This window comes from Corvus hawaiiensis, chromosome 8, assembly GCF_020740725.1.
Source record: "Corvus hawaiiensis isolate bCorHaw1 chromosome 8, bCorHaw1.pri.cur, whole genome shotgun sequence".
In the NCBI taxonomy this organism is placed as follows: Eukaryota; Metazoa; Chordata; class Aves; order Passeriformes; family Corvidae; genus Corvus; species Corvus hawaiiensis.
The window spans coordinates 37,326,215-37,353,543 of NC_063220.1; the positions used below are offsets into that span (position 1 = coordinate 37,326,215).

General features: G+C 48.5%; 1 protein-coding gene across 3 annotated transcripts in view; it reads right to left on the reverse strand.

Annotated features, from left to right (window-relative positions):
* Positions 1-27,329, reverse strand: part of PRKG1 (protein kinase cGMP-dependent 1) — a 374,310-nt gene that overhangs the window by 204,516 nt on the left and 142,465 nt on the right. For all 3 annotated transcript variants that reach the window (XM_048311091.1, XM_048311090.1, XM_048311092.1), the window contains exon 3: positions 4,721-4,834. In XM_048311091.1, the coding sequence (XP_048167048.1) occupies positions 4,721-4,834 (114 nt within the window). The remainder of the gene's footprint in view (positions 1-4,720; positions 4,835-27,329) is intronic.

Below are 27,329 nucleotides of genomic sequence, written 5' to 3' on the forward strand. Positions count from 1 at the left end.
CAGCCCCAGCTGCTCTGGGCACCCTTATTCCAACACACCTGGGGATGTTTCAGGTACACAATGATCCCAGGTGGTGAATAAATTTTTCATTCTGTTTTCCTCATCTCTCTTGGATTGGTCTGTCCGTCAGTTAAAAATTCAGTCAGGACCACCCATCCCTGTGCCTGTATCTCCAGAGCCATGGACATACCATCCTGAAGATGCTCCTGAACAAGAAGAGGGGAAAAAAAACTCTGCTACACCTTGTCCATTGTCCTCAACATCATTTTCTCATTATCATCCCCTTGGAAGAATAATCCAAACCCATTCTGTCACATTACTTGCAAAACCTGTAAAGGTCACAGAAAAACACAGGCAGTGGAAGGGTGAGTTTAAATTACTTTCTCCCAGGATATATCCATTATATATCCATTTATATATCCATTTGTCTCCCACCAGGCACACCGGACTGGCTGGGCCATCCCAGGTTTCTGATCTCCAAGTAATATCAGAGAGATTTTAATCAAACAGTGGAGTGTCTAAAGTCAACTTCTTTCCAAAGCGTGTTTTAAGGAGAGCGGAACAAACTTTACCCTGGCTCCTGTAATCGTTAGAGGAGAACATCTGAAGGCAACATCCTCCTGCAAGGCTTTTAACGAGTCTCTGCAGTTTTAATTGGCAACTTGCTGCTGCCTTCTTTTTCCTTGCAAATTATCCATGTTCCCGAGCTCCTCACAAAGTTCTGCCGTTCCTGGGGCTGCAGCAAGCAGTGCACAGGACTCCATTAAAACACAAACAGCAGTGGAAAATCCAAACTCATCCAGGCTTGGCAAGGAACGGCCGAGCTCCCGCCTTAATCCCGCTGCGCCGTGCTGGGTTTTGTACAATTAGTGCAGCTGGCAAGCACAGCAGCTTGAGGAACTCTTGTGCTGCCTTTTGAGGGCCAGCAAAAGGATTTACATAATTTAGAGTTTAATAACTTCAGCCTCTGCTTGCTTTTTTTTTTTTTGCTAATAGTTCTCCTGAAAACATGGGCTGGTGTGGAGTGCAACTCCCCTGAAATCATCAGCCTTGCACCGAGATGTTTCTAGGGGATGGTTTTATTTTGCCCCCAAGAGAATCCACTTCAGGTGTTAAGACCACTTCTAAAATAAGCAGAACGTCCTCAGAGGATGGAGAATCTGCCCCCTCCACAAAATCTGCCCTAAATCACCTGCAAAAATCTGCTCCACACATTATTCTTTAAGAGGAATGAGCGCTTCTGCACAATATTAACGGCAGATTAATTTCACTTCCTCCCACGTCTTTTCTGTTATCAAAATGAAGAATCACAATGTCTTAAATACAACCTCAATTCAGCTGGGGGGATTTTTGTCTTTTTTGTCATTTTTTGCTGGCCTCTCGTAGCTCTATTTACCATCCATGTCTGTAAAAACAGAGGATCAGAGACATCATTCTAGGTGTAGCCGTAACAAGTGGTGTTTTCCTCATTCTGGACTTAATTATTTGTTGGAATCAGGAAGGAAAGTCTGTGGTTCTGCTTTGAATTGCAAGCAGCATCCAGGTCTGCATGCAGACACTCTAGAACTCTGGATAATCAACACAGGGAGAGGGAGAAATTAGCAGCTGATTTGGATTTCACTGAGTGTGCCATGGAAGGTGATCTGTGAGCATCAAGGAGCCAGAAAGCCTTGATAATTGCATACTTGGAGCAGACTGACCAGTTTCTACCAGAAGAAGAAGAAAAAGCAAGCCAAAAAACTCCCAAACCCCCCCACTATTATTCTTTCTGTATTATCTGGAAACGTAAAGCAAACGCTGCAGAATAACCAAACCAAAATCAGATGTCAAAGATTGCACATTTATCTTAAAAGGCCATGTGTCAGGAGATGTGTCCCTGCCTTTCCCAGTGCTCCTCAACACCCAAGGGTTTGGGTTCTTCCCAGGCCCTGCTTGAACTCAAACCCCACCCTGCTTTCATTTAGGGCTGCAATAATGGGGAGAAAATATGATAGTGCTTCCGGGGTAGGCTTTGCAAAGCCCTGGACTGCCTTATTAAAGAGGTCGTTATGAGGCAGGAGTCAGATCAGAATCATTAAATTTTAACGTCTCCTAAATTCTATTGCAAAGACAAAGCCCTTCCTCCGGTGATTTATATTTGAAGTTTGCTCCTGCAGAGTGAGCACGAGCTGAAAAGCCCGTGTAGACTAATAGTGAGTAATGACACTAAAATCTTTATTATTTACAAACCAAAGCCAGGGTACACATAAAACCAAGCTGCAGCAGGAGGTGTCAACTCAGCTGACACCTCATTATGGCCCAGCTGCAACGCCGAGCTCAACACCCCCATAAATCCATCCTTCACTCAGCCTCTGCCACAACTTCATCCCTCAGAAAGCAGCACTTAAATTCCTCGTAATCAAGTACAGGCAGGCACATCAAAACACACTCCTGACGCTCTGGAGGTGATGGAAAGCTCTCTCCTGAACGATGGGAAGCCCTGAGTTAAAGTGTGTCTCCAAATGGGAGCTGGATGATGCCCCCTGACACTTCTTCACCACCAGTGTTGACGGAGTGTCTCATCTCACTACAGTCACCAATTTCATTTCTCCTGGAATAAACCTTGGAATGATCAAAGTTATCCCCAGGCTTAATGGAGCTCAGGACCACCCTGGGAGGCTGGAAGTGACCAATCTTTTAAATCTTCTGGGGTTTGAAGAGCCGGATTCAGAAAGCAAGAGCCAGGAGGAGGGAAGGAAGAGGGGACAGACGTGAGGGGGCCACGGGGCTACTCCTGCCAAAAAAAACGGCGGGAAAAAGGAGCGAAGGTTTCCAATCTCAGCGGCCACTAAAAAGCCTCCCCTCACACCCCAAACAGGGAAACAGCCTAAGGGATCACGGAATACAATCAGGGAACTGAAACACAGACTCGTTTAGGTCGGGAACGATGATTATTTATCAAGCTGAAAGTGGCTGTTTGGTAATTACTGTGACCTAAAAGATTACCTGGGCTGTGGGAGTGTAAAATGGCAGCAGCAGTTATCCCCAGGCATAATGGAATACTTGCCACCATTCACCTAGAAAGGGGATTTGCCACATTTATTGCTCATTTCCCAAAGGAACAAACAGGTGTTTGAAGCTGTGTAGGATCAGCTAAGTCAATACCGTGCCCTGAGGTGATGTGAACACCTCCAGGCCCTCAGCTCAGTGAGGGCGAGCTGCAGCAGCTCCCCAAGCTCATTACAACCACAATTGCTACTGATCTGTGCACTAACAAGAGATAAAATTCCTCCAAGTCCCTCGCTGGCCCTGGGAAGGAGATTAAAGCCCAGCAGAACTCTAATTACACAATCCTGGTGGGAAAGGACCAGAGAAACAAGAACACACGCTCCTCTTCCTCGAGGCAAGGTCTCTCTGAGGATGGCTGGAGCAGTGACCTTACTGCTGCCCCCAGTTTAACCAGGACAAAGGGGTTTGGGACAGCTGAGTGCCACATGCCAGTCTGGAGGTTTGCTCAGGAGGGGAGCCTGAGGGCATGGAAACGGCAGCAAGAGGAAATCTGACAGCAAAACCTGCTGTGTGCAATTCCCTGTGGGAGTCCCTTGCACAACGAGGTGAGAGCGGCCACAGGAACAGAGTGGTTATGGGGGACTCACTCGTGGGACTGGAGGATCAGGTGCCTTTTAGCTCTGCATTCCTAAGGGGAACTAAACAACAACCATCCTCTCACTGCCTCTTCTAGCATTTAACCTTTTTCTCTGCTCTTTCCAACCTTTCCCAGCTGTATTTATCACACAAAGCTGCTGCTCATCTGAATTTATCACCACCACCTGAGGTACCCAGCACTTGTGAAAAGGCAAGGTTTGCACAGGTGAGAACAGAGACCATGGGTCAGGTCCTTCAGCACTACGGAAAACAGCACGTCCTGCAGAAAATAATCCACTTATCTGCTTTCTTATTCCTGCCCATTTGTTCTTTTCCTTGCTCTCTTTTTGAAGCACAGTTAGGTGTTTGGAAAAGGCTTTCTTCTGAGCAGGGACTCACACAGCTCATTATTCTGGTACAAGAATACCACTTGTTTGGGTTATTCTGTGCCATCTGTACCCTTCTGACTCCTTCCCCTTAGAACCACACAATTATTGACTATCTCTCTCTGCTTCAGTCACCTATCTGATAACCTATATCCCACATCTCAGCTCTGCATCTGAATTTAAACAAAAACCTATTTAAGTTGTACATAGCAATGTGATTTATTTCCTCTGCTTAATTGTGCAAGACAAGCCTTTGCCCAAAACATTCATAAAAGATTACAAAAGTGCTGAGAAGTTTAGGGCAGGGGGTCAAGTGCCATCCAGATTCTTTTTCCTGATTTATTTTATTCAGCTTAGTGGGAAAACAATGACTTGTCCTGAACAAAAACTAAGCTTGGCTTACTGAGTTTCCCTTGAAGACTTACACAGGTCAGAAAGGTTCTTCTAAGCAACAACAAAAAAAATTATCATGAGATTCAGCAGGAATTGTAAGGAAAACTGTGGTATAAGCTTCAGGCTCCTCTGCATGGGGTAGGATCAACCCGAGTGACTGAATGAAGCACTTCCTCTGCATCTTCTTCACACACACAGTGGCTAAATTCCATACCAAAAACCATACCCTAAAGAGTTTAATTCACTGAGAAAGTGAAACATCTAAAAGAGGCTGCAACTTCCAAGTGAAGAGATAAGAAAACATCCAAAATGCTTACTTTTGACAGTAGCTGTCCGGGTGCAGTTGTAGAGGATGGCTAACTCCCCAAAAACTTTGCCAGGTCCCATGGTGCAGAGCTTCACTCCCTCTTTTGTCACTTCAACCTTCCCATCTGTGAGGAAAAGAAGAGAAAAAGACCATTTTAAAAGGGCAATTAAATAATTTCAGGCGTTTTAAAAGGAAGAATAATGTTTTTCAGATTTGAGTTTTAAAATGTATTTGATTACAGGCCAGGCTGGACATTGGGGCTTGGAACAGCCTGGGATAGTGCCCATGGCAGGGATGGAATGGGATGAGCTTTAAGATCCCTTCCAACCCAAACCATCCTGGGATTCTGTACTATGAACAAAAAACACCAGAGCCCTACAATTTCAAAAGGAATTAAATGTATTATGAAGGAGAGCACATAAACTCAGAAAAAGGTCAAAACCAGCTGCTGCAAACAGAAACTTTCAACACTTGAGGGTTTTTTAGTGGAGCATCTGTACGGTCAGGACATACTTACAGTACACTAAACTCAGTGTGAACTTCGTTTCACGTATTACACTTTCAGGTGAAATTTCCCCCAATTTTTTGTGTTCAAAAAGGAAAAGATTTAGGTCTTTGACACCACACATGAAAACAGAGGCGTAATTTTGCTCATTTTCCCTGAGAAACTAATCCCTGAGAACACTCATCCATGAATAACAGAACTACTATCAAAAAGAAAATTACTCTGACCTGTGGCTATTATTTAATTCCCATCTCTGCACCCCTTGCCTTTCTGAATATCTCATTTTATGAGGGAAAATCTGCTTTATCAGCTTACCTGTACCATGCCTGGAAGGGATGTGGGAGGAGGGGTTAAAATCCAAGGTTGTATGGAAAGAAGGGAGCTCAGGACCACCCTAGGAGGCTGGAAGTGACCAATCTTTTAAATCTTCTGGGGTTTGAAGAGCCGGATTCAGAAAGCAAGAGCCAGGAGGAGGGAAGGAAGAGGGGACAGACGTGAGGGGGCCACGGGCCTATTCCTGCCAAAAAAAACGGCGGGAAAAAGGAGCGAAGGTTTCCAATCTCAGCAGCCACTAAAAAGCCTCCCCTCACACCCCAAACTGGGAAACGGCCTAAGGGATCACGGAATACAATCAGGGAACTGAAACACAGACTCGTTCAGGTCGGGAACGATGATTATTTATCAAGCTGAAAGTGGCTGTTTGGTAATTACTGTGACCTAAAAGATTACCTGGGCTGTGGGAGTGTAAAATGGCAGCAGCGTTTTCTGTAATACAGAAGCGGAGTTGGGGGGCATTCAGATGTCTTCATGACAAGTTAATTTTTATGATTGTTCTTATAAATGTTTGATTCATTTCTTTATATTAAGTATCAATCTAATTAGAAGCACAAAAATAGATGTTTATCTCGAGAATGAGCGACATCAACCTTTAGTGGGGCCTGACACACTTCAGAGATTCTTAAATTATTTAGAAGGATGTCGTTTTTTGTTTAACAGAACTGAGTTTCAGCAGCTTTTTCTGCAAAAAGCTCTGTTGGGAAAAGCTCTACAACAAAAACCTGCAAAGGGAATGACTTTACCTCACTTTTGGCTCATGGGCTCCAAAGAAAGACGGACAATTCTGAGCAGTAATGCACAGATGGGATCGCATTATTCCCAAGTGTTGGGGGGCAAGTGAAACATATTGGTGATGAAATGAAAAGACTTGTTTTGAAAGGATTGAGAAGATTTCCCAGCATGATACTGCAGGTATTGGCAAGAATGGACAAAACGATGTTCTAAAAAAACAAAACCAAATTAATTTCTCTTGCAGAAGAGGGAATCAACTTGCAAAATGCCCAAGTTATTTAGGTGTGAATGCAGCTGTCCCACCTACTGTCTCCAGGGGAAAGGTTTCCCTTGCAGAACACGAGCAGTGCCTGAGCACGGCTGTACTGGGGTTTTAACAGGGCCCTGGGGCTGTCCCTGTAGGGTTCCTGCAAGGATGAGCTGCTCCAGCTCTGCAGCCTCTGGACTCAGCTGGATCCAGTTCCTAAGAGACCTTTAGGAAAAGACTGACTGGCTCAAGAGAGGGTCAGAGCCACGTGATCCCCTTTGCCTGGTCCCCACTATCCCAGGTACAGTGCAGAGGGTGTGCCAGGGCTCCAAGCCCACACTTGCTGCTCCCCCTCCCCTTTTCCAAAGTGCTTTTCCAGAGCTGAGCACCTCTCCAGTCCTCCTCAGACACTGCATTTTCCACCAAGCCACAAACCAGCCCACCAGAGACTTCATTAGCCAAACTCAGCTGCTGCAGGAGAAAACAGATCCATTTTTCCCAAGTGCACAAGAGAAGGATTGAACAGGACAGGAGCCTGGGTAAGGCTGGAATCAAAAGGAGGAGGTATCCCATCTTTGACACTGAAGCAGGAGCAGAGGCACAGAGAAGCTGCCCCTCTTCCACTATGGTTGAGAAATTAATGCGCTCTTAAATTACAATTTGTTGTCCTGGAGAAAGCCTCCCATTCTCCTGCTGTGTAACTAAGCCATCTGGAACATTAAACACCTCCCCATAAGATGCCCATACCGTGAGCAAAATTCACCTCTCATGGCATTAAAAGGTCAAAGGGCTGCTGTAGGATTTTTCCCATTTTCTTTTCCTACCTGGCAGCCTGTAGAGTGCAGTTTTCCATGGAGAAAAACAAATTATTCTGCTGTATCAACCAGATAAAGAAACCAAATGAAATGCAACACAATATTGATCAATTAATGGAGATACATCTGCAACTTGCCTTGGCATCTCCATCAGACAAACACTAAATAATGCAAGAGATGCTTCTCTCCTGGCAGGAGAATCAGCAAATGCTGCTTTTCAGTCTAAATATTGAGCATTATTGAATTCAACACTATATTTAATTTACAGCTTGAGCTGGTTTTGGGGAGCTTTAGCTGGCATATGAACAATGCACTTTCCTGTCTGCTGCAAGAAACTATTCCATAACGACGGGCAACGCATATGATTTTTCAAATAGAGCATAAAATAAAAATCTCAGTGTCTTCAGTTCTCCAGTTCCAAGGGCTCCAGCCATTCCCTTCCCATGATGAACATGAGAAGGTGACCAGAGTCAAGGATCAATAAAAGAGATCGATGCCTCCACAAGCCACCAGCCTGCTCCCAACAGAAATACCTCCAAAAATCCCTTTAACCACACAGAACTCAAAATATTTTGGGTTCTGCAGACACTCCCAAGTCTCAGTTCTTTGTTTCTTTATCCTTGGACACTTCCAGGGATGGAGCAGCCACAGCTGCTCTGGGCAACTTGTGCCAGAGCCTCACCTCACCCTGTTGCTTTGCAAGATTTCAGGGAGATGCACCAAAACTTTATGAAATTAAGCTTTTCTTATCAAAAACTAGTCCTAGGAGTTGGACTTCAATGATCCCGGGGTTATTCCGTGAAATCCAAGAGCTTCCCTTGCTGCCCCGGTCCCCAGCACACATCCCCAAGCCTTGGGCCTCTCAGCCAGAGCCTCGCTTTCCCAAATTAAACTCTGCGTGCAAATTACATTGTTGTTGCAAATTTAATTGTGGAGCAATTAAAGTTTTAATTGCGAAGTGGCTGCTTGACTTCAGAGCCTGTCCGATGAAGATGTGCTAGCACCGGTGCTTGTTTGGAAACGCAAACTGATAATGGTCCGCATTATTCATGGAATTATTCACGGGGCTGTGCCCCAGCCGCCGGGAATCTTCTCCGCGGTGGCTGCGGAGTGTTACACTTCAGAATGAGGAATAGTCACAATATTAAAGCCAAAGCCAGGATTTAGGGTGGGGGTTTTCTCACAGCCCTTCTTAAAACAGGCTGACACTGAATTGCTCCTGGTGCCTCTCTGCCCTGGTTTCAGGAATCATGGAAATAATGCCTGGAAACTCATCTATACATGGAAAATCACGGAATAGTTTGGAAGGGACCTTAAAACTCATCTCATTCCACCCCCTGCCATGGGCAGGAACGCCTTCCACTATCCCAGGTTGCTCCAAAACTTGGCCTTGGACATTTCCAAGGATGGGGAACCCGCGCCAGGGCCTGTGCTCTGGCAAATTCCTGAATAACCTCCCCAGGATGCCCAGTGAAACACGGATCATTTTAACCACAGAAGAGTAAAAATACAGATGATTGAAGCACGTCTGAACAAAGCAAGATCAATTTTGTCCCCTACAACACCACCAGCAAAGCACTGAGGTTTTGTTTTGATGGGGACATTGGGGGCTTTGTCACTCTGAGTCCACCCAATTAAACTTTAAATAACATCTCTGGCTGAACTGCATCCACATCCCTCAAATGAATGGAAGGACAAAGTAAATTGCACTCATGTGACTCCCTCAATCAGGAGGATCATTTTTTCCTCCCAATAATTAAATGGTCGTTTTCCCTTTCCGGGCACAGAACAAAACAGATTAAGCTGACCTGAGGAACTCGTCAGCCTGGGTGTAATTTATGTAATAGACTAAATTTTTGCAATGCATCATCAGATCTCTGTTTTTCCTCCCAGCACAGGGGAAAGGGCACTTGTTGCTTCGAACCAAAATCTTCCATGGCTCCCAAATCCAAACAAATCTTAATTTTAAAGATACAAGAATATCCAAGTGGATTTCTATACAATAACAAGAGTTTCTTCTGTTGTCCAGTAAAGCCTTGAACACGGGGAATGAGCCAGGGACATTCCTGCCTTGTATTTCTCCGTACCCAGGAGACACCTGGAAGGCCTAATTCCTTACTTTCAGCTGTCTATCCCAGCAGTGCCTTTGAAACACGGATAAGAGCAATGGATTTGAGCATCATTCACATTACGGGGCCCTCTTCAAGTCCTGGACCCTTAGGGAGAAAAAAAGGCTGGTTCTCTCATGAAGGCACTAATTATTCATCACATTTCCATGCCAGGCTGAAAAAAGCAGGGTTCAGCACGAGCTCATGTATTCCTAGGATACAAATTTCATCACACAGCTCCAAAAATGCCAGGAGTGGTGGGAGGAGGATTCCCTCAACTCAGTGCAGGATTCATGAATGACTATTCGATATTTGATTTCATCTGTGCCTGTTTCACACTTGGACTGCAGCTTGATTTGTTGGATGCTATTCAAGCTCTGCTCTGAAAACTGAGGAATGATTGTTTGCAGAAAGTTTTCTTCAGGAAATATCAGTCTGGATCTGCAGGTTTTCCTGAGCAATGTTGAATATATTTCAAAAATGGTACCTGAGATGCATCACAAGTTACCCTGCAACACAGTGCCAAGTCCCTGAGCATGTGGGAACTGTAAGCCCTGACAGGTTTATCCCTTACCCAAATTCGGGAACATTCTGACAGAATAACTACAATATTAGTGAGGAAAAAAATAAATAATGCATATTTTGCCAAATTTCAAGTTGTTCTCCCACAGCAAATTGTTGCAAGAGTGCTTTGAATATGGAGAAAATACCATTTTTCCTCAGATGTCTCCCTGGGAAAAGCCAAATTAATTCTGACCGCATTTTCCAGACTGATTTTGTTTTAAGCTGGCACCTGCAGCAGGAGTTTAAAGCTCTATCTTTCAGAGTTGAGCAAATGAAGAGGAACTGAACACAGGGCACCTGGTCAGCGTGGAGACTGATGACCCTACGGAGCCTCATCCATATCCCACTCCCAAAAACCCTCCAGTGAGCTTTTTTCCTTGTTGGATAAAACCCAAGAGAAGGGTAAATGAAGCAAGACCTGAATTCTGACTCTCAAACCTCCAGCTGTATCTGGTGACATTACAAGTCCCTTCTCACGCCTCAGCAAACCCATTCTGAGTTGAGCAAACTGATTTCACCTCCTCTAAAACCCTCTGGGGGAGGCAGTCCCAGTGTGACGGAACTGGGGCAGTCACCGGGACAGCCTCCCCAAAACAGGACTCTGGAAATCCTCTTGCTGGGGGGCATTTCCAGCACCAAGGTTTAGTTAGGAGAGTCTGACACCAGCACAAACCCCATACTCAGGTGCCCAAAAAGCAGAAAGTATTCACCAAGCTGGCCCCACCTCCCTGGCAGGGACCTGCTACCAAGAAAATGACCTCCTAAAACCGCTTTTTAACACTGGCTTTTAAGGAATGGCTTTGAAGCTGGGCTTGAAGCCATGAATCAACGTGTACAGAGTCTTCAGCCTGAAGTGGTGACTTCAGTCACACCTCTTGGATTTAAATCAAGGCACACTCCAGAAGAGGGATTACTGGAGATAAGAGCAGAACTCCATCCCAGTTTCTACCCTGGCTGCAGGAGCGTTTGGAAAAGCAGGGAATGGAAAGAAAGGAGGTGAGTGCCGAAATCTGTAACAGCAGCCCGGGGGCCAAGAGGGGCTGGGAGAATTGAGAGCAGCTGAAAAAAAAGGATAAAGAAACTTTGCCTGGGCTTTAAAGGTAGGGACTAAAACCCAGATGAGAGGAAGGCGCAGAGCACCGAGAGCCAGAGAGTGGCAGCCTCGGGAGATCCCAGAGTCACTGAGGTTGGAAAAACCCTCCAGGATCATCCAGTCCACCTTGTCACCAAACTGCCAACATTGCCCTTGAAAGGAGAAGTGGAGAGTCCCTAATGAATTATCCCAGAGGAAATGATCTGCCTGTGCAGGGATGGTCATTCCCAACTATCTCCTCTGCGACCCACACAGCAAAACTCTGCAGCCAAAGCAAAATAAATGGGGTTTTTCCAGGTGCCTCCTCTCTGGGAGAATAGAAAACTAGTTTGGATTCTTTTTTTCTATTAATATGATGATGATTATTATTATTAGGATTAGGATTTTGTTACAGGTGGACCCACTCCCAAGGGGACATGCACATCCTCAAAAAAACATATAAAATCTTGAAAAATATATACACAGACACATATTTCTCCTGGCTTTCCAGGATCTTTACAACTGTAATACATATCCCTGCTCAGGGGGATGGAGAGGTGACCTCCAGAACCCCAGCACAACCTTCATTCTCGTGTGACTCACGGGTATTTTGTCTGATGTGAGCTCTGCTTTGGCCTAAAGCCACATGCAGGATTGTGTCACCCCAGAATGAGCACTGACCCCGCACTCTCCCCCTCAGCTGGACAGCTCCCAAAAAGCAAACAGCTCTGCCTGATTCATCAGGAGGCTGAAAAAAGGAGGGAGAGAGGCGTCTGGGATCCTCGGGGAAAGCAACAGAAGGCGTGGTTTGCTCAGTTGGATTTTTGAGGAGCTCAAGGAGTTAAGGTGAAACTCAGGAAAATCTGCAGAGAGTGGGAGATGCTGGCAGTTTATCCTCACACACGCTCCCTTACCCCAGTCCTTCTGAAGGCCAGATGTGAACAAAGAGTGATCAAAGGGAAGGGATGAGTTTCATATTTACCCTGGATAAAATATTGAAGAGCCCAAACAACCTTCAGGGCACGCCTGTCTAATGTGCCTAGATATGACTCTTCCCTCGATAAATAACAAGTTTCAATCTCAAAAGCAAACAAACCCAAATGCAAATTGCTTCTCCCCCGAGCGTTCTGTGGAAGGACACAGCCTGCCCTACCGAGCTGCAGTGTTTGTCCCAAATTTTGGCTCAGCACCTCTTAACCTGGAATTACGGCTGCAGTTCCAGGAGTGCAAACTGACCCTTTTTTGGTACTCAAAGCCTTTTGTGAGCAAAACCCTGTTTTATTCATTTTTCAGCCCTTCTAAGACAGTTAAAATAATCTCCCTGAAAACACTGAGATGTTCCCAGTGGAATACATTGAGAAAAGACATATTTTGCTCACCTGCCCCAAAGAGCTGTTAGGTCCTGCCATCCAAATTTATTTCCTAGTTGCAAACCTCCTCCCTTGCTTTTCAGAGCTCTCACTTTCATTCCCTGGCTTTTCAAAATAGTCCGCAGGCATTTCAGCACAGGAGAAAACAGCCTTAAGCTGCCCCAGGGAAGGTTTAAATTGGATTTTGGGAAGTATTTCTTCACAGGAAGGGTGGTCAGGCACTGGAAGGGGCTGCTGGAGGAGGTGGCATCACCATCCCTGGAAGTGTTGAAAAGCCACATGGATGTGGCACTTGGGGACATGGATTCAGAGGTGCCTTGGCAGCGCTGGGTTAATGGTTGACTCGATCTTGGTGAGCTTTTCCAACCTTAATGATTCTATGTCAAAATGTTAGGCAAAACTACCGCCACCAAAACCAAAAGTTGAAGCTATAAACAAATAAAACAGGGGAACGGAGGAGTCAGTTTTAATTTATCCTTCAATTAAACCAAAAATCACTTTTGATGGGTGATTGATAAGTGATACTGGGACATATGGTCACTGCAGTCTCATATCAAAGGTAACAGACCAAACCCAAAGGCTGAGATCTCTTAAAACAGCACAAACTCGTTCCCTTCTTTCCCTTTTTACCCAGGATAATCATGTGCTTGAAAGGCAGCGATAAAAGAACAGATATATTTAAAAACCCTGAGACAGCCACTTGATAGAGAAGCCGTAATTCACAGAAATAAAAGACTAATACTGATTAAAATTTACACACCCATAATATTTGATACTCTGTTCCACAGGTGCACGCCCACACATCAATCTGCCCAGAACAGATCCCTCGGCTCAGTGCCAAACACCGACAGCTCCCCATGGAAACCCCACAAAAAAACTGCTCAGGGCAAATCCTGAATCGCTCTTCCAGCCTCCCACTCCGGCCACATCCTCGGAGGAGGAGAGGTGCTGCAAGAACCAGGGAAGTCTTTCCCTCCTTCAAGCCACACCACAATAATTGCGTGTGAGGGGTAATTTAGCCCAGTTTTAGCTGGACTCATCCAAATGCTCCAGTGCCATAATGCTTTTAAAGGCCACTGCACCCTTGGTGATGTCGCACGTGCTCACAGCTCCTGACTGTGTTAAACAGCATGAGGAGATGGGCAAATCCACCCGAGGGGCACCTGGGGATGAGGATTTATTTGGTCCCTCCAGCCCACGGTGTTTGACCAAAGAGCCAAACCCTTCTCTCACACTGCTCCAAGTGCCAGGTGGCTGCAAGTGCACATTCACCATTCCAGGTCTCCCGCTCACACAGCACACCTCCTCTCTCCTCCCTATTTTCCATGCTTTCCTGGTAAACAAACACCTGGGATGAGGCTGAAGGGGCTGGCAGGGAAGGCTGGGCAGGCAGAGCTCTCACTGGACTGCCTCAGATGCAGCAGGAGAAGATCTCCAGTAAATCAATGTTTTCACATGACACCTGCAAGGAGCTCGGCTCTGAGTTACACACAACCAGCAGCACTTTGGTGCTTTCATTCCTTGTCCGGGCACAAGGGGTTTTGAGTAGCTGGTCAATAAAACTGCGCAGGTTCCTGACAGCAAGGTGCTCCTGATAGAACAGGCACTTCAGAATTTCACTCTGCTTTTCCTCCCCTGAAGGCAGTAAGGGAACGATTTCTTTGGGAAACAAACCCTTTCCCATTTAACAAAAATTCTCCTCCAAGAGGAGCTCTGCTCGGATTTCCAGCCACCTTCACAGCACAGTGAACACCTCTATTTAAGCTTCTACACTGGGGAAGAAAGGTGCAGGCAGGGCCCTCGGGAGCTGCTCCCCTTCCCATTTTATCCTGCAGCCTCCCAGGGAGATGGATGCCTGTCATTCCCTTATTTCACCCCAATATTTACTCCACTTTGCACCTAACTCTGATTTAAGACCTCCAAAGCATCCTGTGGGGAAAGGAAGGACAGTTCAGAGCTTTTTTCTTCTAGGAAGAGATGGGAAAATAACATCAGGGGCTCAACCCAAATTTTATTTTAAAATGCCAAGTGTATCATAAAGCATCCAGAACAATCAAGAAGGGAAGCAGGAACATGAGAAGTGTCAGCAACAAACCAAGTGGGGATTCCTTGGAGACCCCCACACGCCTGAGGGTTCAGGCTCCACCACAACATGGAAATAACAACACTACGTAATAATGATCTCACTGCTTTAAAGATTCTGCTCCTTTATTGCCCCAATCCCTTCTCTGTTCATCCCACAAATGACTCTCCGTGGTTCCTCCCAGAGCTTTTCAAGGGCTGTTTCCTTCCACAGAACTCCAAAAATCCAGAGGTCAGTGGGAAACAGGGAGAGGATGGGAGACAGACAGGCTGGATTAAACAGAACTGTTCTGCCTTGCCTGTGCTAAAACACAGAGCTGAGTTTCCCCGAAAGCCACGTAGGGATAACCTCGCACCAGACAGCAGAGAAAGGGGATGGTGGAAGTGGTTGGGACAACATTAGGGAATCAACGATTCAGAAAAAAATACTGGTGCTATGAACTGTAGGAGGTTATTTGATTCAAAGGATAAAAAGCAGGAAGAAAGGGAGAGAAACCAAATATGTAAAATAAAGTCTTGATTCTAAGAGAGAGAGAGAGAAAAAAAAGGGGAAGTTTTCATCCAAGGGCTGTTTGTTCAGATACTCAAAAGCCATCAGCTGAGCGTCAGGGTGGCAGCTCTAAGGCAAGAAACCGGGGCTTAAACCACACTAAATCAGCATCCCAGGTTGGTTTGGGTGGGAAGGGACCTTAAAGACCATCTCGTTCCTGCCACGTGCAGGGCTGTACCAGGCCAGCTGTGAGCACACAAAAATCCTCCCTCAAATCTTGATTTCACCAGACCTGCTTTTCACTTTTGCTCTTCTCTGGAAAACCCAACACTGCTGACCCCACAGCAGCGTGAAAACCACACCCCAGGAAAGCCTGCGCTGTGCTGTCAGGGGTGGATCAGCTCAGGAGGTGGCTGAGGGTTTCTGAAGCACAAAGACACTTTGGAAAAGAAACCCTGGAGCGGGGGGAAGCGACATTTTTGGGAAGAGATACCCCCAGGGATGGAAATCAGCGTAGCAGGGGCTCTTTGATTTGTTCAAACACAAGACAAAGGGCTGTGAGGAAGTTTGGACCCATTTTATACAACCTTGGGGAGCATCCACCTGGAAAATCCAGGTAGGAGCAATTATTTATTCTTACAAGGCTTGCTGGGTGATCACTGCCCGAGACAGAGACTGCTTGGAAGTACGAGCTCTCATTCCAAACCCAAGCTGACAAATGGGAAAACGACAAGATTGGAAACACCTTGTGATACAAAGGGACGTGATTTCTCTGTCAAATGCGTTTGAAGTCTCTTCTGAAAACACAACAAATTGAGTTTTAATTACTTTTGCATACATCAAGTCTGCACTGAACTTTCAAGTAGCGAGGCTTCATTTCACTCGCTGCCGCTGCAATTTGCACCACTCCAGGTTAATGCAATGTCTATTCCCTAAAAATGTGAAATGCATTCTTTGATGAGCTGCTGCTTTATGTTTGCAAATCAGCACGTTGGCTGGGCTCAGAAAATGTGATTTATTACTGTCTGGGACATGAGAGAGCAGCAGGAATCAGCTTCTGATGATGGAGGGAATACAGAGTGACAAGTCCCATTTGCTTCTGAGCTCTGTCACCGGTCTTGACTGTTGGAAAAGGGGGGAAAAAATCTGATATAGCTCTCTCTGGGCATGCAGAAAACAAAGCACCCAGATCTCATCATCGGCCTGCAAACAATTTATCAGCTCACAGGCAGTGGCTCTGTGTGACAAGGAGCCATGAAGAGATTTTCCTCAGCAGGCCAGGAAGTTTTAGTAATCCTGGAACATCAAAAGTGCAAGGGCCAAAGACTAAAGCCAAACTTATCAAGTACCAGTGCCCTGGCCGACAAAATCAGGGTAGGAGTTTGGAGTTTGGATGGGAAAAGGGTTAGGCCTGTTTGGAATTGTTTTCACACGGCAAACACCTGTTTTCATGCCCACAGCCCAGGGCTGGAACACTTCCTGCCTCCTCCATCCCCGCACTGGATGCTTCCTTACACCTCCTGAGAAGCTGAATCCCAAAACCACACAATCCAACACAGCCCTGTGGTGTAAGGGACCTTAAAGCCCATCCAGTGCCACCCCTGCCATGGGCAGGGACACCTCCCACTGTCCCAGGCTGCTCCAAGCCCCAATGTCCAGCCTGGCCTTGGGCACTGCCAGGGATCCAGGGGCAGCCCCAGCTGCTCTGGGCACCCTGTGCCAGGGCCTGCCCACCCTCCCAGGGAACAATTCCTTCCCAACATCCCATCCATCCCTGCCCTCTGGCAGAGGGAAGCCATTCCCTGTGTCCTGTCCCTCCACCCCTTGTCCCCAGTCCCTCTCCAGCTCTCCTGGAGCCCCTTTAGGCCCTGCAAGGGGCTCTGAGCTCTCCCCAGAGCCTTCCCTTCTCCAGGTGAACACCCCAGCTCTCCCAGCCTTTCCCCATAGCAGAGCTGCTCCATCCCCCTGCCCAGCAGGGATTTGTCCCCAGCATGGATGCAAACACTCACACGCAAACTTTTTTTATTCCTTTCCTTGCTAAAGTTTTCACCAATCCCCACCACCCATTTCTTAGACGGCACGAGAGGAGGAAGGACAGGACGAGCATGGCTCAGAGAGTGCTTTGGGTGTGAGAACCAGGAGAGCTGCAAGAACTGATCCCTGGTTAATCCCAACCAAACACACCGGGGCCACAGGGCCTGGGTGAATGTACACAATGGTACAAATCAAAGTTCACAGGAGACTGAGGGCTGGGGTTGCAGAAGGGAACATCACTGGAGGACAAACACCCGCAAAAGAGCTGGAAAAGTTACGGATGAGAGCTTCTGAAAAGAAACACAGAACCACCCACAAAGCTCATCTGCTTTGTTTTCTTTTCTCTGTGAGTGCCGAGGGAGATGAGAGGAGGAGGACGAAAAGCCAAAGAGAGTCCCAACACTGAACTTTCACATGGATTTCTTCTCTGAAGGAGGTGATTTACTCCTTTCATTGTATTTTCAAGAAGCAGCTCCCACCTCTTTCCCAGGAGGACGTATTCACTTCTCTCCCACTGTGGAGTTTACATAAAGCTTTTTTTTACTCCTCCAAGTGGCTGCCTTTCGTCTACAACCCGGAATTGTCCTGACACTTCTGCAGGTTTTTAATATCAAGCACATAATACTCTATTGAACACTAAAGGACAGTGGAACTGTGCCTTGCACAACGCTGCAGAGCCATAAATTCTGATGATGATCACGGGTGCTTTGTATTGGTCATCAAAGAGGTGCAAAGTCTCACAAAGAGAAATCCTGTGAGGATACTCCAACCTCAGCCACGGGAGAAAGCTGTCCTCCCCAAAAATCAATTTATCATGCTCTGGATGAGCAAGCCCCTTTCCAAGTGATGGTCTCATGATTGAATATCACCTCCCCAACATGATTTACCCCTTGGAAATGGAAAATGAAAAATAGCACTGTGGTAGTTGATGAGTTGTTGATCCATCCTTGAGCTTTGGCCTAAATTTGATTGTAAAAAAACACCCAACTGCAGTTGAGAACTTTTGCTGGGTAAAAAAACAGGTTATAACCAAGAGTAACCCACCAGAAACCCTCCTGCCCCAGGGAGGAGAGCCCAGAGCCTCTGTGGCCAATGTGCTCAGGGCTGGGCACTGCCCAGGGCAGCAGTTCTGCCTCCTGGGCAGGGCAATTGCTGGGCTCAGGCCCTGCCCGGTGCTCTGGTGCCATTGCTGGGCCCCGGAGCAGAGCCCGGGCCCTGCTCGGAGCCCTCCCTGCAGCCAGGGACAGCCAGGGCTGAGGGCCCCTCTCAGCTGGGGCTCCTCTCGAGGCTGAGCAGCCCCGGCTCCCTCAGCCTGTGCTGGGCACGGAGATGCTCCAGGCCCTTGCTCAGCTGCGCAGCCTCCGCCGGCCCCGCTCCAGGAGCTCCCTGGCCCTGCTGTGCTGAGGAGCCAGGGCTGGACACAGCACTCCAGAGGTGCCTCCAGGGCTGCCCAGAGGGGCAGGATCCCTCCCTGCCCTGCTGGGAATGCTCTTCTGTCCTGCTGCCCCCCACACCACCACACGGACCGAGTCAGAATGGGGAGAGGTGCGTCACACATTTCGCATTTCCCACAGGGAAACGAGGACAGCGACTCCGTGCCCAGAGCAGGATTCGGGTCTGGATGGCTCCTGCCCCCACGTTCTGGCTGTCAATAAGGCTGGGCTCAGCGCCAGAGGAGCTGCAGGGACGGAGCTCGTTGTGCTGCCAGCTGAAAAGGCGAGGTCTGCGCCGAGCCAGCCACGTCCTGCTGAGCCATTAACGAGGAGACAGAGCTGGCTGAGAGAACAAACCCGCTACCAGCTGCTCCTCCAGCCTCCCTCAGCCTCCTCCTGCCCTCCCCAGTGCCAGGAGCAGCACAGCCAGCTCAGGGAAATGCGTGGCACGAGCACCTCAGGGACTGAGGAGGGATATGCACCTGTTAAATGAGGTTTTTGATCCACCTGCCTGACTGCCACTTGTCGGAGGATCTGACTGTGCCAGGAGCTACCTGAGGGCCCACCTGAGGCTGGAACAGCTCTCCCAAGGATGCTGGCTGCCCACCTGCTGCTGAGGAAGGGGGACACCGCCCAGGGCTGAAGGCTGGTTCATTATTCCTCGGCAAATAATCCATCCCAGGGATCAGGATTTAGGAAAGGATCACCTGGAGAATGCTCTCACAAGGCACAGATCCCATAAACCTGTGGTGTCCGACAGGGAGGACATGTTCATTGTGCTGCTCAGCAGACATTTTGCCAACAGCAGAAAGCACCAGAATTCTCCTCTTTCATCCCTCATGGAAAGCCTGGTAACAGCAAACGATGGCTGTGACAGCAGATATCAAATGTACCAAAGGTCTGGGATTAAGCACCAAAGATTTAGGCCCAGCCTATCCAGAAGACAAGCTGCTTTCTTGTATTAATTATCACCTTTCATTGGGAGGAGGGGAAAAACCCCATCCATGAGGCACTTCCAGGCATCTCTGGGAACTCAAAAGCACAGCCTCACATATTTGACGGCTTCACATTTAAAGAAAGGGAAGATAGTCCTCCTTCCTGCCAGCAGTTGGTTTGCCAGCCTGCCTGCTGCATTTAGATTTATATTTGGAGAGTGAACATTACTTTGGATACCTTGAGATGGCAAGGTTCAAATAGGAAATAAAAACAGCAGGAGAAAAATAGAGTATAGACACCGGTATGGATGGTCCAGCTACGCCATGCTCCAGGAGGAGGGGGTCATGCAAACCACCAACACACCCAGAAATGCCAGTCTGAGCAAGCCAGAGTGTGAAATACCACAGAATCCCAGGATCCTATGGATTGGAAAAGCCCTCCCAGCCCATGGAGTCCAGGCTGTGCCCGATGCCCACCTTGTCCCCAGCCCAGAGCACTGAGTGCCACCTCCAGCCCTTCCTTGGGCACCTCCAGGCATGGGCACTCCAAAGCTCCCTGGGCAGCCCCTGCCAAGGCCTGAGCACCCTTTCCATGGGGAAATTCCTGCTGCTGTCCAAGCTGAGCCTCCCCTGGCCCAGCCTGAGGCCCTTTCCCCTTGTCCTGTCCCTGTTCCCTGGCAGCAGAGCCCGACCCCCCCGGCTGCCCCCTCCTGTCAGGGACTTGTGCAGAGCCACAAGGTCCCCCCTGAGCCTCCTTTGCTCCAGGCTCAGCCCCTTTCCCAGCTCAGCACTCACAGTGTCACTTCTCACTGTCACCACCCAGGAACAAACCCCTGCCAGGACCAATTTCACCCTCAAACACACCCTCAGTGTGAACCCCCCTGCTGCTCACAAACCAGGGCTGAGCTGTGACCCCTCTCTGCCTGCTCCCACAGAGCAGTTTGTTTTGGAAACCATAAGATGGGAGAAAGGGATTCATGAAATCCCGAGGGCTCCAGAAGGCAGAGATGAGTGACTGCCAGAGCTGCTGTGTCCAGGGAATGCAGTGATTTATTCCTGCTGGGGAATGTCACCAGGCAGGATGCGCCGGGTCCCTGGCCCATGGAACCCGCAGCTGTCCCAGAAACGCTGGAGCTCAGCCAGCAGGGAGCCAGCAGTGCCAGCAATCCATCCATCCATCCATCCATCCATGCATGCATCCATCCATCCATGCATCCATCCATCCATGCATCCATCCAACAGCTGCTCACACGTCCGGTTAACACCAGGGAGAGGAGAAACAGAGCCCTGCAGTTCACAGGAGGAAAAGAAGCAGAAATAGTCCTTTGGATCTTCATGGAATCCCAGACCGGTTTGGGTGGGAAGGGACCTTAAAAATCATCCTGTTCCCACCCCCTGCCATGGGCAGGGACACCTCCCACTGTCCCAGGCTGCTCCAAGCCCCAGTGTCCAGCCTGGCCTTGGACACTGCCAGGGATCCAGGGGCAGCCCCAGCTGCTCTGGGCACCCTGTGCCAGGGCCTGCCCACCCTGCCAGGGAACAATTCCTTCCCAATATCCCATCCAGCCCTGCCCTCTGGCACTGGGAAGCCATTCCCTGTGTCCTGTCCCTCCATCCCTTGTCCCCAGTCCCTCTCCAGCTCTCCTGGAGCCCCTTTAGGCCCTGCAAGGGGCTCTGAGCTCTCCCTGGAGCTTTTTCCTCTCCAGGTGAACACTCCCAGCTCTCCCTGCCCATCTCCATTATTTGCTTCACTTTGGATCACAAAGAAAAGCATTTTTCTGTCTCACTCCTCCTCTTCCCTCTCTCCAGAGGCACAATTTGGGAGGCAGAAGTGACGGGAGAAACTCCAAGGCTCCTTTCCCCCTCAGGACACCTGAGGCTCTGCCGTTTGCTCCGCTTCGCATTTGAAGTGTTGCATGTGCCCGAAGCACCAGAGAAGTGGAGCTGGGAAAGAGCAGGGATGGGCAGTGGAGCACAGCAGCCTCGGGAAACTGGGAAATTAAAATCTGACTCTCACCCCTGGGCATAGTCTAAACACCCCTGGTCCGCAGACGAGGAACCGGGCACAACAGCTTCACCCTGAATTCCCCTCTTTACCTGAAAATCCTGTCCCCATCCCACATCCCCAGCTCCAGGTTCTCCTTTAAAGGCTTAAAAAGCAGGAGAGGCAAAAATGAGACGCATTCATTATACGCTAAGCTAAATTAAAAGTCATTACTTACATTTTCCTTAGTTGGATAATTGTGTTTCTGGGCAATTTGGAAAATAGGAATGTTGTGAAATTAAGGCATAATGGGCTTAACTGGATGCATCTGTTCCATCCCTATTTCCCAGCAAGGAGGAGAGGCCTCCCCTCGGATTCCAGTGGTTCCGTTGTTCCCACAGCGGCAATCCCCTTTGTGCAATTAAATCCATTAAAAGCCACACACGGATATCTCCAATTCCCTTAAATTCAGACCTGAGGGAGCAAAAGGCCAAGCAAGGAGTTGTCTGGGAGGTTTCATAACAAAAGTATATTCGCACTAAAATTTGAAAGCTGGAAGATTTCGTTCCAAGTGCCCGTATTTGCTCTTTTCCAGGGCCTTTTGGTAGGAAGGGAAGTCATGGAAGACTTACTGCTCCGACTCCACGGACTCTTATCTCCCCCACACACACTTACAGGAGCAGCAACTCGGAAATAATTGAAACTCCACTGCAGAACAAGAGCTACGAGCTCCTGATCGGCATCAGGAACATGAACCCCATTGAGGGGGAAAACAGCAAATATTTTCCCAGCAGCAGGCACGGATTGTTTTACCTCTCTCCATCATGGAGCTGCTCAGCCGAGATTTTTCAACATCAGTCATTCCAAGGAGCCCGATTTCATCCCAGAACCCCCTGATTTATCTTTCATTTGTGTTGAACACGTAACTCCAAGGGCATGGATGGGTTTTGGAACCGAAATCGCTGTTAACACTTCTAATTTGTGCCTTAAAATAGCAAACGAGGGCTGACGATTTGCTTACGTTTAGGAACCAATTAAGAGCAATTTATTACAGATAATTTCTGAGGATTGCCACAAAGCTGCTGGGGAGGGGAGAGCACATTACCTCACTATTTACACACTGTTTACTCACAGTTTGTCCCTGCATTTCCTCTCCACAAGCAGCTCTTCAGAGCACCTGAATTTGTTGGAACAACACTGCAGAGGTGTAACCTGATTTTTAGTTAACCCATTTCCTGCGGGAATTGGTGCATGGAAAACAAAACCTGCACTTCCTCCCAAGATTTTTGGTTCATTTCTCAGGCTGGTTCATCCTGGAGGTTTAACCCATGGATTGGACATACGACTCCTAAATCCATCTATAATTTTGGATATTTTGGGTAATATCTCAGCCTGGTTCATCCTGGAGTTATAACTCATGGATTGGACATACAACCCCTAAATCTGTCTATAATTTGGGGGACATCGCAGCTTCTGGGCACAGGTCCCAAATCAACTCAGTCCATGGAAGCTGAGAAGCCACTGGAACTCACATTCCACGTTCAGGAGGGGCAGATCCTCATGGAAAGCGGGCGATGGATGTGCTCAGGGCCAAGCAGGAGCAAAGTGTCCAGCCCTGCTGAGGATATTCTCCCTCAGGCTATGGGAAAGGGTGGAAAGCTGCAGATGGAAGCAGCAAGTCCCAGAGGGCTGGGACTGGGTGGGCAGGGAGATTTGGGAAGGTAAATCTCAGAGCTGGATGGACTTGTTGGATCTACCCCAGGCCACATCTCTGTGCTGGTGGGGAACTGTCCCGCTGGGAGGTCACAAGTCTTCCATCCCAACCTCTAACCAATCTGGAATGTGGAATTTTGGGTCAAACTGGGACATGGAAATCCTGGATTTCAGCTTTGGCCAGAGGCAGCACAGGGTAGGGAAGATTATTCCTGCAGGAGAGGCCACCCAGAGCCAAAAGCCGTCGCTTTGTGTGTGTTTGACATGAGAACTTGATCAGCGCTCCACTAACAGTTTGTTGTCCCGGTTTAATTGAGCACAAGCACTTAACACTTACTTTTCCCGGGCAATTGAGCAGGGAAAACTCAGCCCCATTCCACACAAACTCGGCAGATCCAAGCACAGCCAGGCAGCCCCGGTTTAACGGGAACAGCCACAAACATGGCGCTGCCATCCCATCCTCTGGGAAGCACAAGGGGTTCCTTGCTCCGAAGCACAAGAGAGGACACAGGACAGCCCCCACAGCAGGTGACACAGAGAAATTTAGGAATGTTGGGGAGAAATCCTTCCCTGGCAGAGTGGGGGGGTTGCCCAGAGAAGCTGCGGCTGCCCCTGGATCCCTGGAAGTGTCCATGGCCAGGTTGGATGGGGCTTGGAGCAGCCTGGGACAGTGGAAGGTGCAGCAGCTCCTACTCAAGACAAACTTTGGGAGAAACGCAGCCAGAGGAATGGAATTGAGAGCTTGGGATCCTTTCTGTGGCCTCTTGCTCTTAACATGATGGGTCTGATCACACCCAGCTCTCATTTTACACCCAGCTCTCACTTCAAAGGCTACCAGCGCCAAATTCTTCAACTCCCAGAGCCAAGCACTTTGGATAATCCACTAAAAACTGAGATAACCAAGTTTTTTTGACTCACAGAGCTAATCTGGAGCAGAGAAAAATTACATCAACTAAAAAAGAGGACGTGGCTACACTGGTAGGTGTTTTTCCACACTGCCCTACACCACCCAGAGGTTGGTGCAGCACTTCCCAAGCCCTGGTGGCTGTTCAGGCACACTCTGATTTGCCCTGATGGCTCCCCGGGCACTTCCAGAGTCACTGATCCCCCAGCTAATCCTACCCCACAGCCCTGAAACGGCGCTGCAGGACAGAAAACACTGCTGGTAGTGGGAGGGGGGGATGAAAATCAAAGCCTAATTGGTGCAGTTTGAGGGGCTTCTGGTGAAAAAATGATCCCGACAGGCTTCGCACTTCCCTGTTCAGGGAACACCAGCAGAAAAGGAAGTTCAGGCTGCAGATTGATCCCTGCAGTGGTTCTGCTGTCTGGGAGCATTCACACCCAGGGGCTGCTGAGACAGGAAAGCATCAAAATGTGAGGGAGATTCGGGCCCTGAGGAGGGGGAAGAGGGCCAGGGATAAGAGTTTGGACTCGGGTTTGAGTTTGAAGCCTGCCCAGTGCCAGCACTAAACCACTGGCACAGAGCCATGGCTGTGTCTGAGCCCTTCTTTCCCTGTGCCTTCCTCTGCTGCCCACACAATGACAGCTCCTCGTTTTTCCAAGGGAATCACCCCCTCATTCAGGCTGGAAAAGACCTCCAAGGACACTGAATTCTGGACTGAACACCACCACATCAAATAAAAAACCCCAGCACAAGGTGCCCAGCCAGAGGAACGGGTATGAGGAGCTGCAGGTGTACTGAGCTGCACAGCTTTTCCTCCGGTTTTTTTTCCCCAGTTTTATGGATGTATAATTCCCACCACTCGGTCACAAGGATGGGAACTGTGTGTCTGCAACAGGCTTGAACCTCTGTGACAGCACCAAGCGAGAAAGGATGAGAATGGGATTTGCAAAATAGCTGCTCTGCCAAATTCAGACACAGAGGACATCACCACAAGGAACATCTTAGATGACTGAGCAGGAGTTAGCCTAGAAGGAAAACTCGTGGAAGTATGAGGGGCAGTAGGAAACACGAGTTTCCCACAGAGCAATTCCCAAACCCCATGAGCTTTGCCCGTACCAGCTGATGACAAATCACCGTGTAAGGAGAAAAGCAGGGAGTTCCATTGCTACCGAACACCCGATTCTGTGCAATTGCTCTGCCTGGCAGAATAAAAAAGAAGTACAAACCAAGGCGGGGGGGCTGTGAAGCGATGCAATCGCTCCACAGCTAAATGGCACACTAACAACCACAAGTACCCATTCATCCTTCCCCATTCACGTGTGCGGATTCTCAACAGTGAGAGCTGCACAATCCTTCAGGAGAGGGAAATTAGGAACTCCTGCGTGGGCAGCCCTTCACTGGGGGGGTTGGTTTTGCGCCGTTATTGATGAAACACAGATTCCTGAGCCCTCGCATGTTGTTATTTTACTGTTGTCCCATTGCCAGAACTCCTGCTGGGTTTGCCAGCACAGGAGATGCTGAACTGAGCAAGTGCTGCCTTGGCAGCGATGAGGAGCCAGGGGCAGCAGTCTCCAACAACTCCAGGTTTCACTGACACTCTAACACTCCACAGACATCTCCAGGTATTTCGGAACAAGCCCCACGATGCTTTTCAGTGCAGCAAACCAGGTCAGAGAACAAGGAGGGTTAAAGGGATCACAGGATCTCAGGATGGTTTGGGTCGGAAGGGACCTCAAAGCCCATCCAGTGCCACACCTTCTACTGTCCCAGGCTGCTCCCAGCCCCAATGTCCAGCCTGGCCTTGCACACTGCCAGGGATCCAGGGGCAGCCCCAGCTGCTCCGGGAAACGTGCTGATATTAATTTGAAGCCGTTGTGAAAGCTGAGGGGATATTTTGTCCTGTTCCTAAAGCAGCAGCACGAGTTTTACAGAACGAGCGCTCCGCTGGCAGGAAGCTCCGACCTTCAGAGCCTTTGGTTCTCCCTGGCAAACCCTCCCTCTGTTTGCCAACTGAGTGTGTTTTAGTCAACACAACAGCCAAAAGATGATTTTCGCTTTTGTCGCTTTCCCGTTTGGAGAATTTTCCAAAGCCCCGCTCGGAGCCGCTGCCAGCTCGGTAAATATTGTGTGTGCGGAGCATATGTTGGGACAGACACCAGGATTTACATCGCAGGAGAGCTCACATTAACGGCTGCTTTGTTATTCTGCTGCCTGAGGTGCAATTTCACCTACTGCAATGCCAACATTTCTTCCTCCATCCCCAGCTGCGAAAGGTTTTGCCACCTTAGAGCACCAAAGAGTGCAGAGCGCCCCACACTGTTCCCCAGCTAAGCTATTCCACCTAAATTTCCAGAATATGATTAAAAGAGAAAAGTTTGGATTTTAAAAAATCGTATTTCTGCTTTATTCTGTAAGCTACACTTTAATAATAGCTCACAAATCCCAGCTCCCCAGTTAACAGCCCTATGTGACAAGGCTGACTGTCCTCCGTAACTCACAGGAACAACGGGATTTTTTTAAATTGTGCATTAAATACAGAAGAAACCGAACACAGCAGCAAACCCAAACCTCGGCCAAACCTCCCAGAACCTTTCCGTGGCTTCTAATCCCATTAGAGCTGAAACATCATGGACTCGTGGGTTATTTTGGGTTGGAAGGGACTTTAAAGCTCACCCCATCCCACTCCTGCCATGGGCAGAGACACCTTCCCCTATCCCAGGCTGCTCCTGGCCCCGTCCAGCCTGGCCCGACAGAGAATTGTTGTTTTTCAGCCTCCAAACCAGCACTCTGGGCACAAGCAGGAATTCAAGAACACATCTTTCATCTTCCTGAAGGGTCTTGTGAGCACTGGAACTGCCTCAGGCTGCCTGAGACGTTCCCTGCACCACGCAGGGATCCTCTCACCTCCCTCCCCATCCTCCCGCTTTTCCGAGGTAATACAACCACTGGGAATTCAGGCAAAGAGGCACCCACAAATCAAGCCCTGCCATCCCTTCCTTAGGCTAATGACAAACAGCCCCATGAGGAAAAGGAAAAGAGCAGTGTCTGCAATGAAACCCAGCCAGCTTTTCCTTCTCTGAGGCTGTTTGTCACTCCTCAGGGCAGCGGGGAATGCATCGGTGAGCTCAAGGAATCTGAGCAACATTGCCGATTTTGGAGCCAAGCACATCCCAGCACAGTGCCTGGAGATGCAAACCTGGCAGGTCTTTTATTTCCCCCTTTAAACAGAACTGAGAGTTTTCCTTGAATCCCAGAATGCCAGGATGGTTTGGGTGGGAAGGGGCCTTAAAGCCCA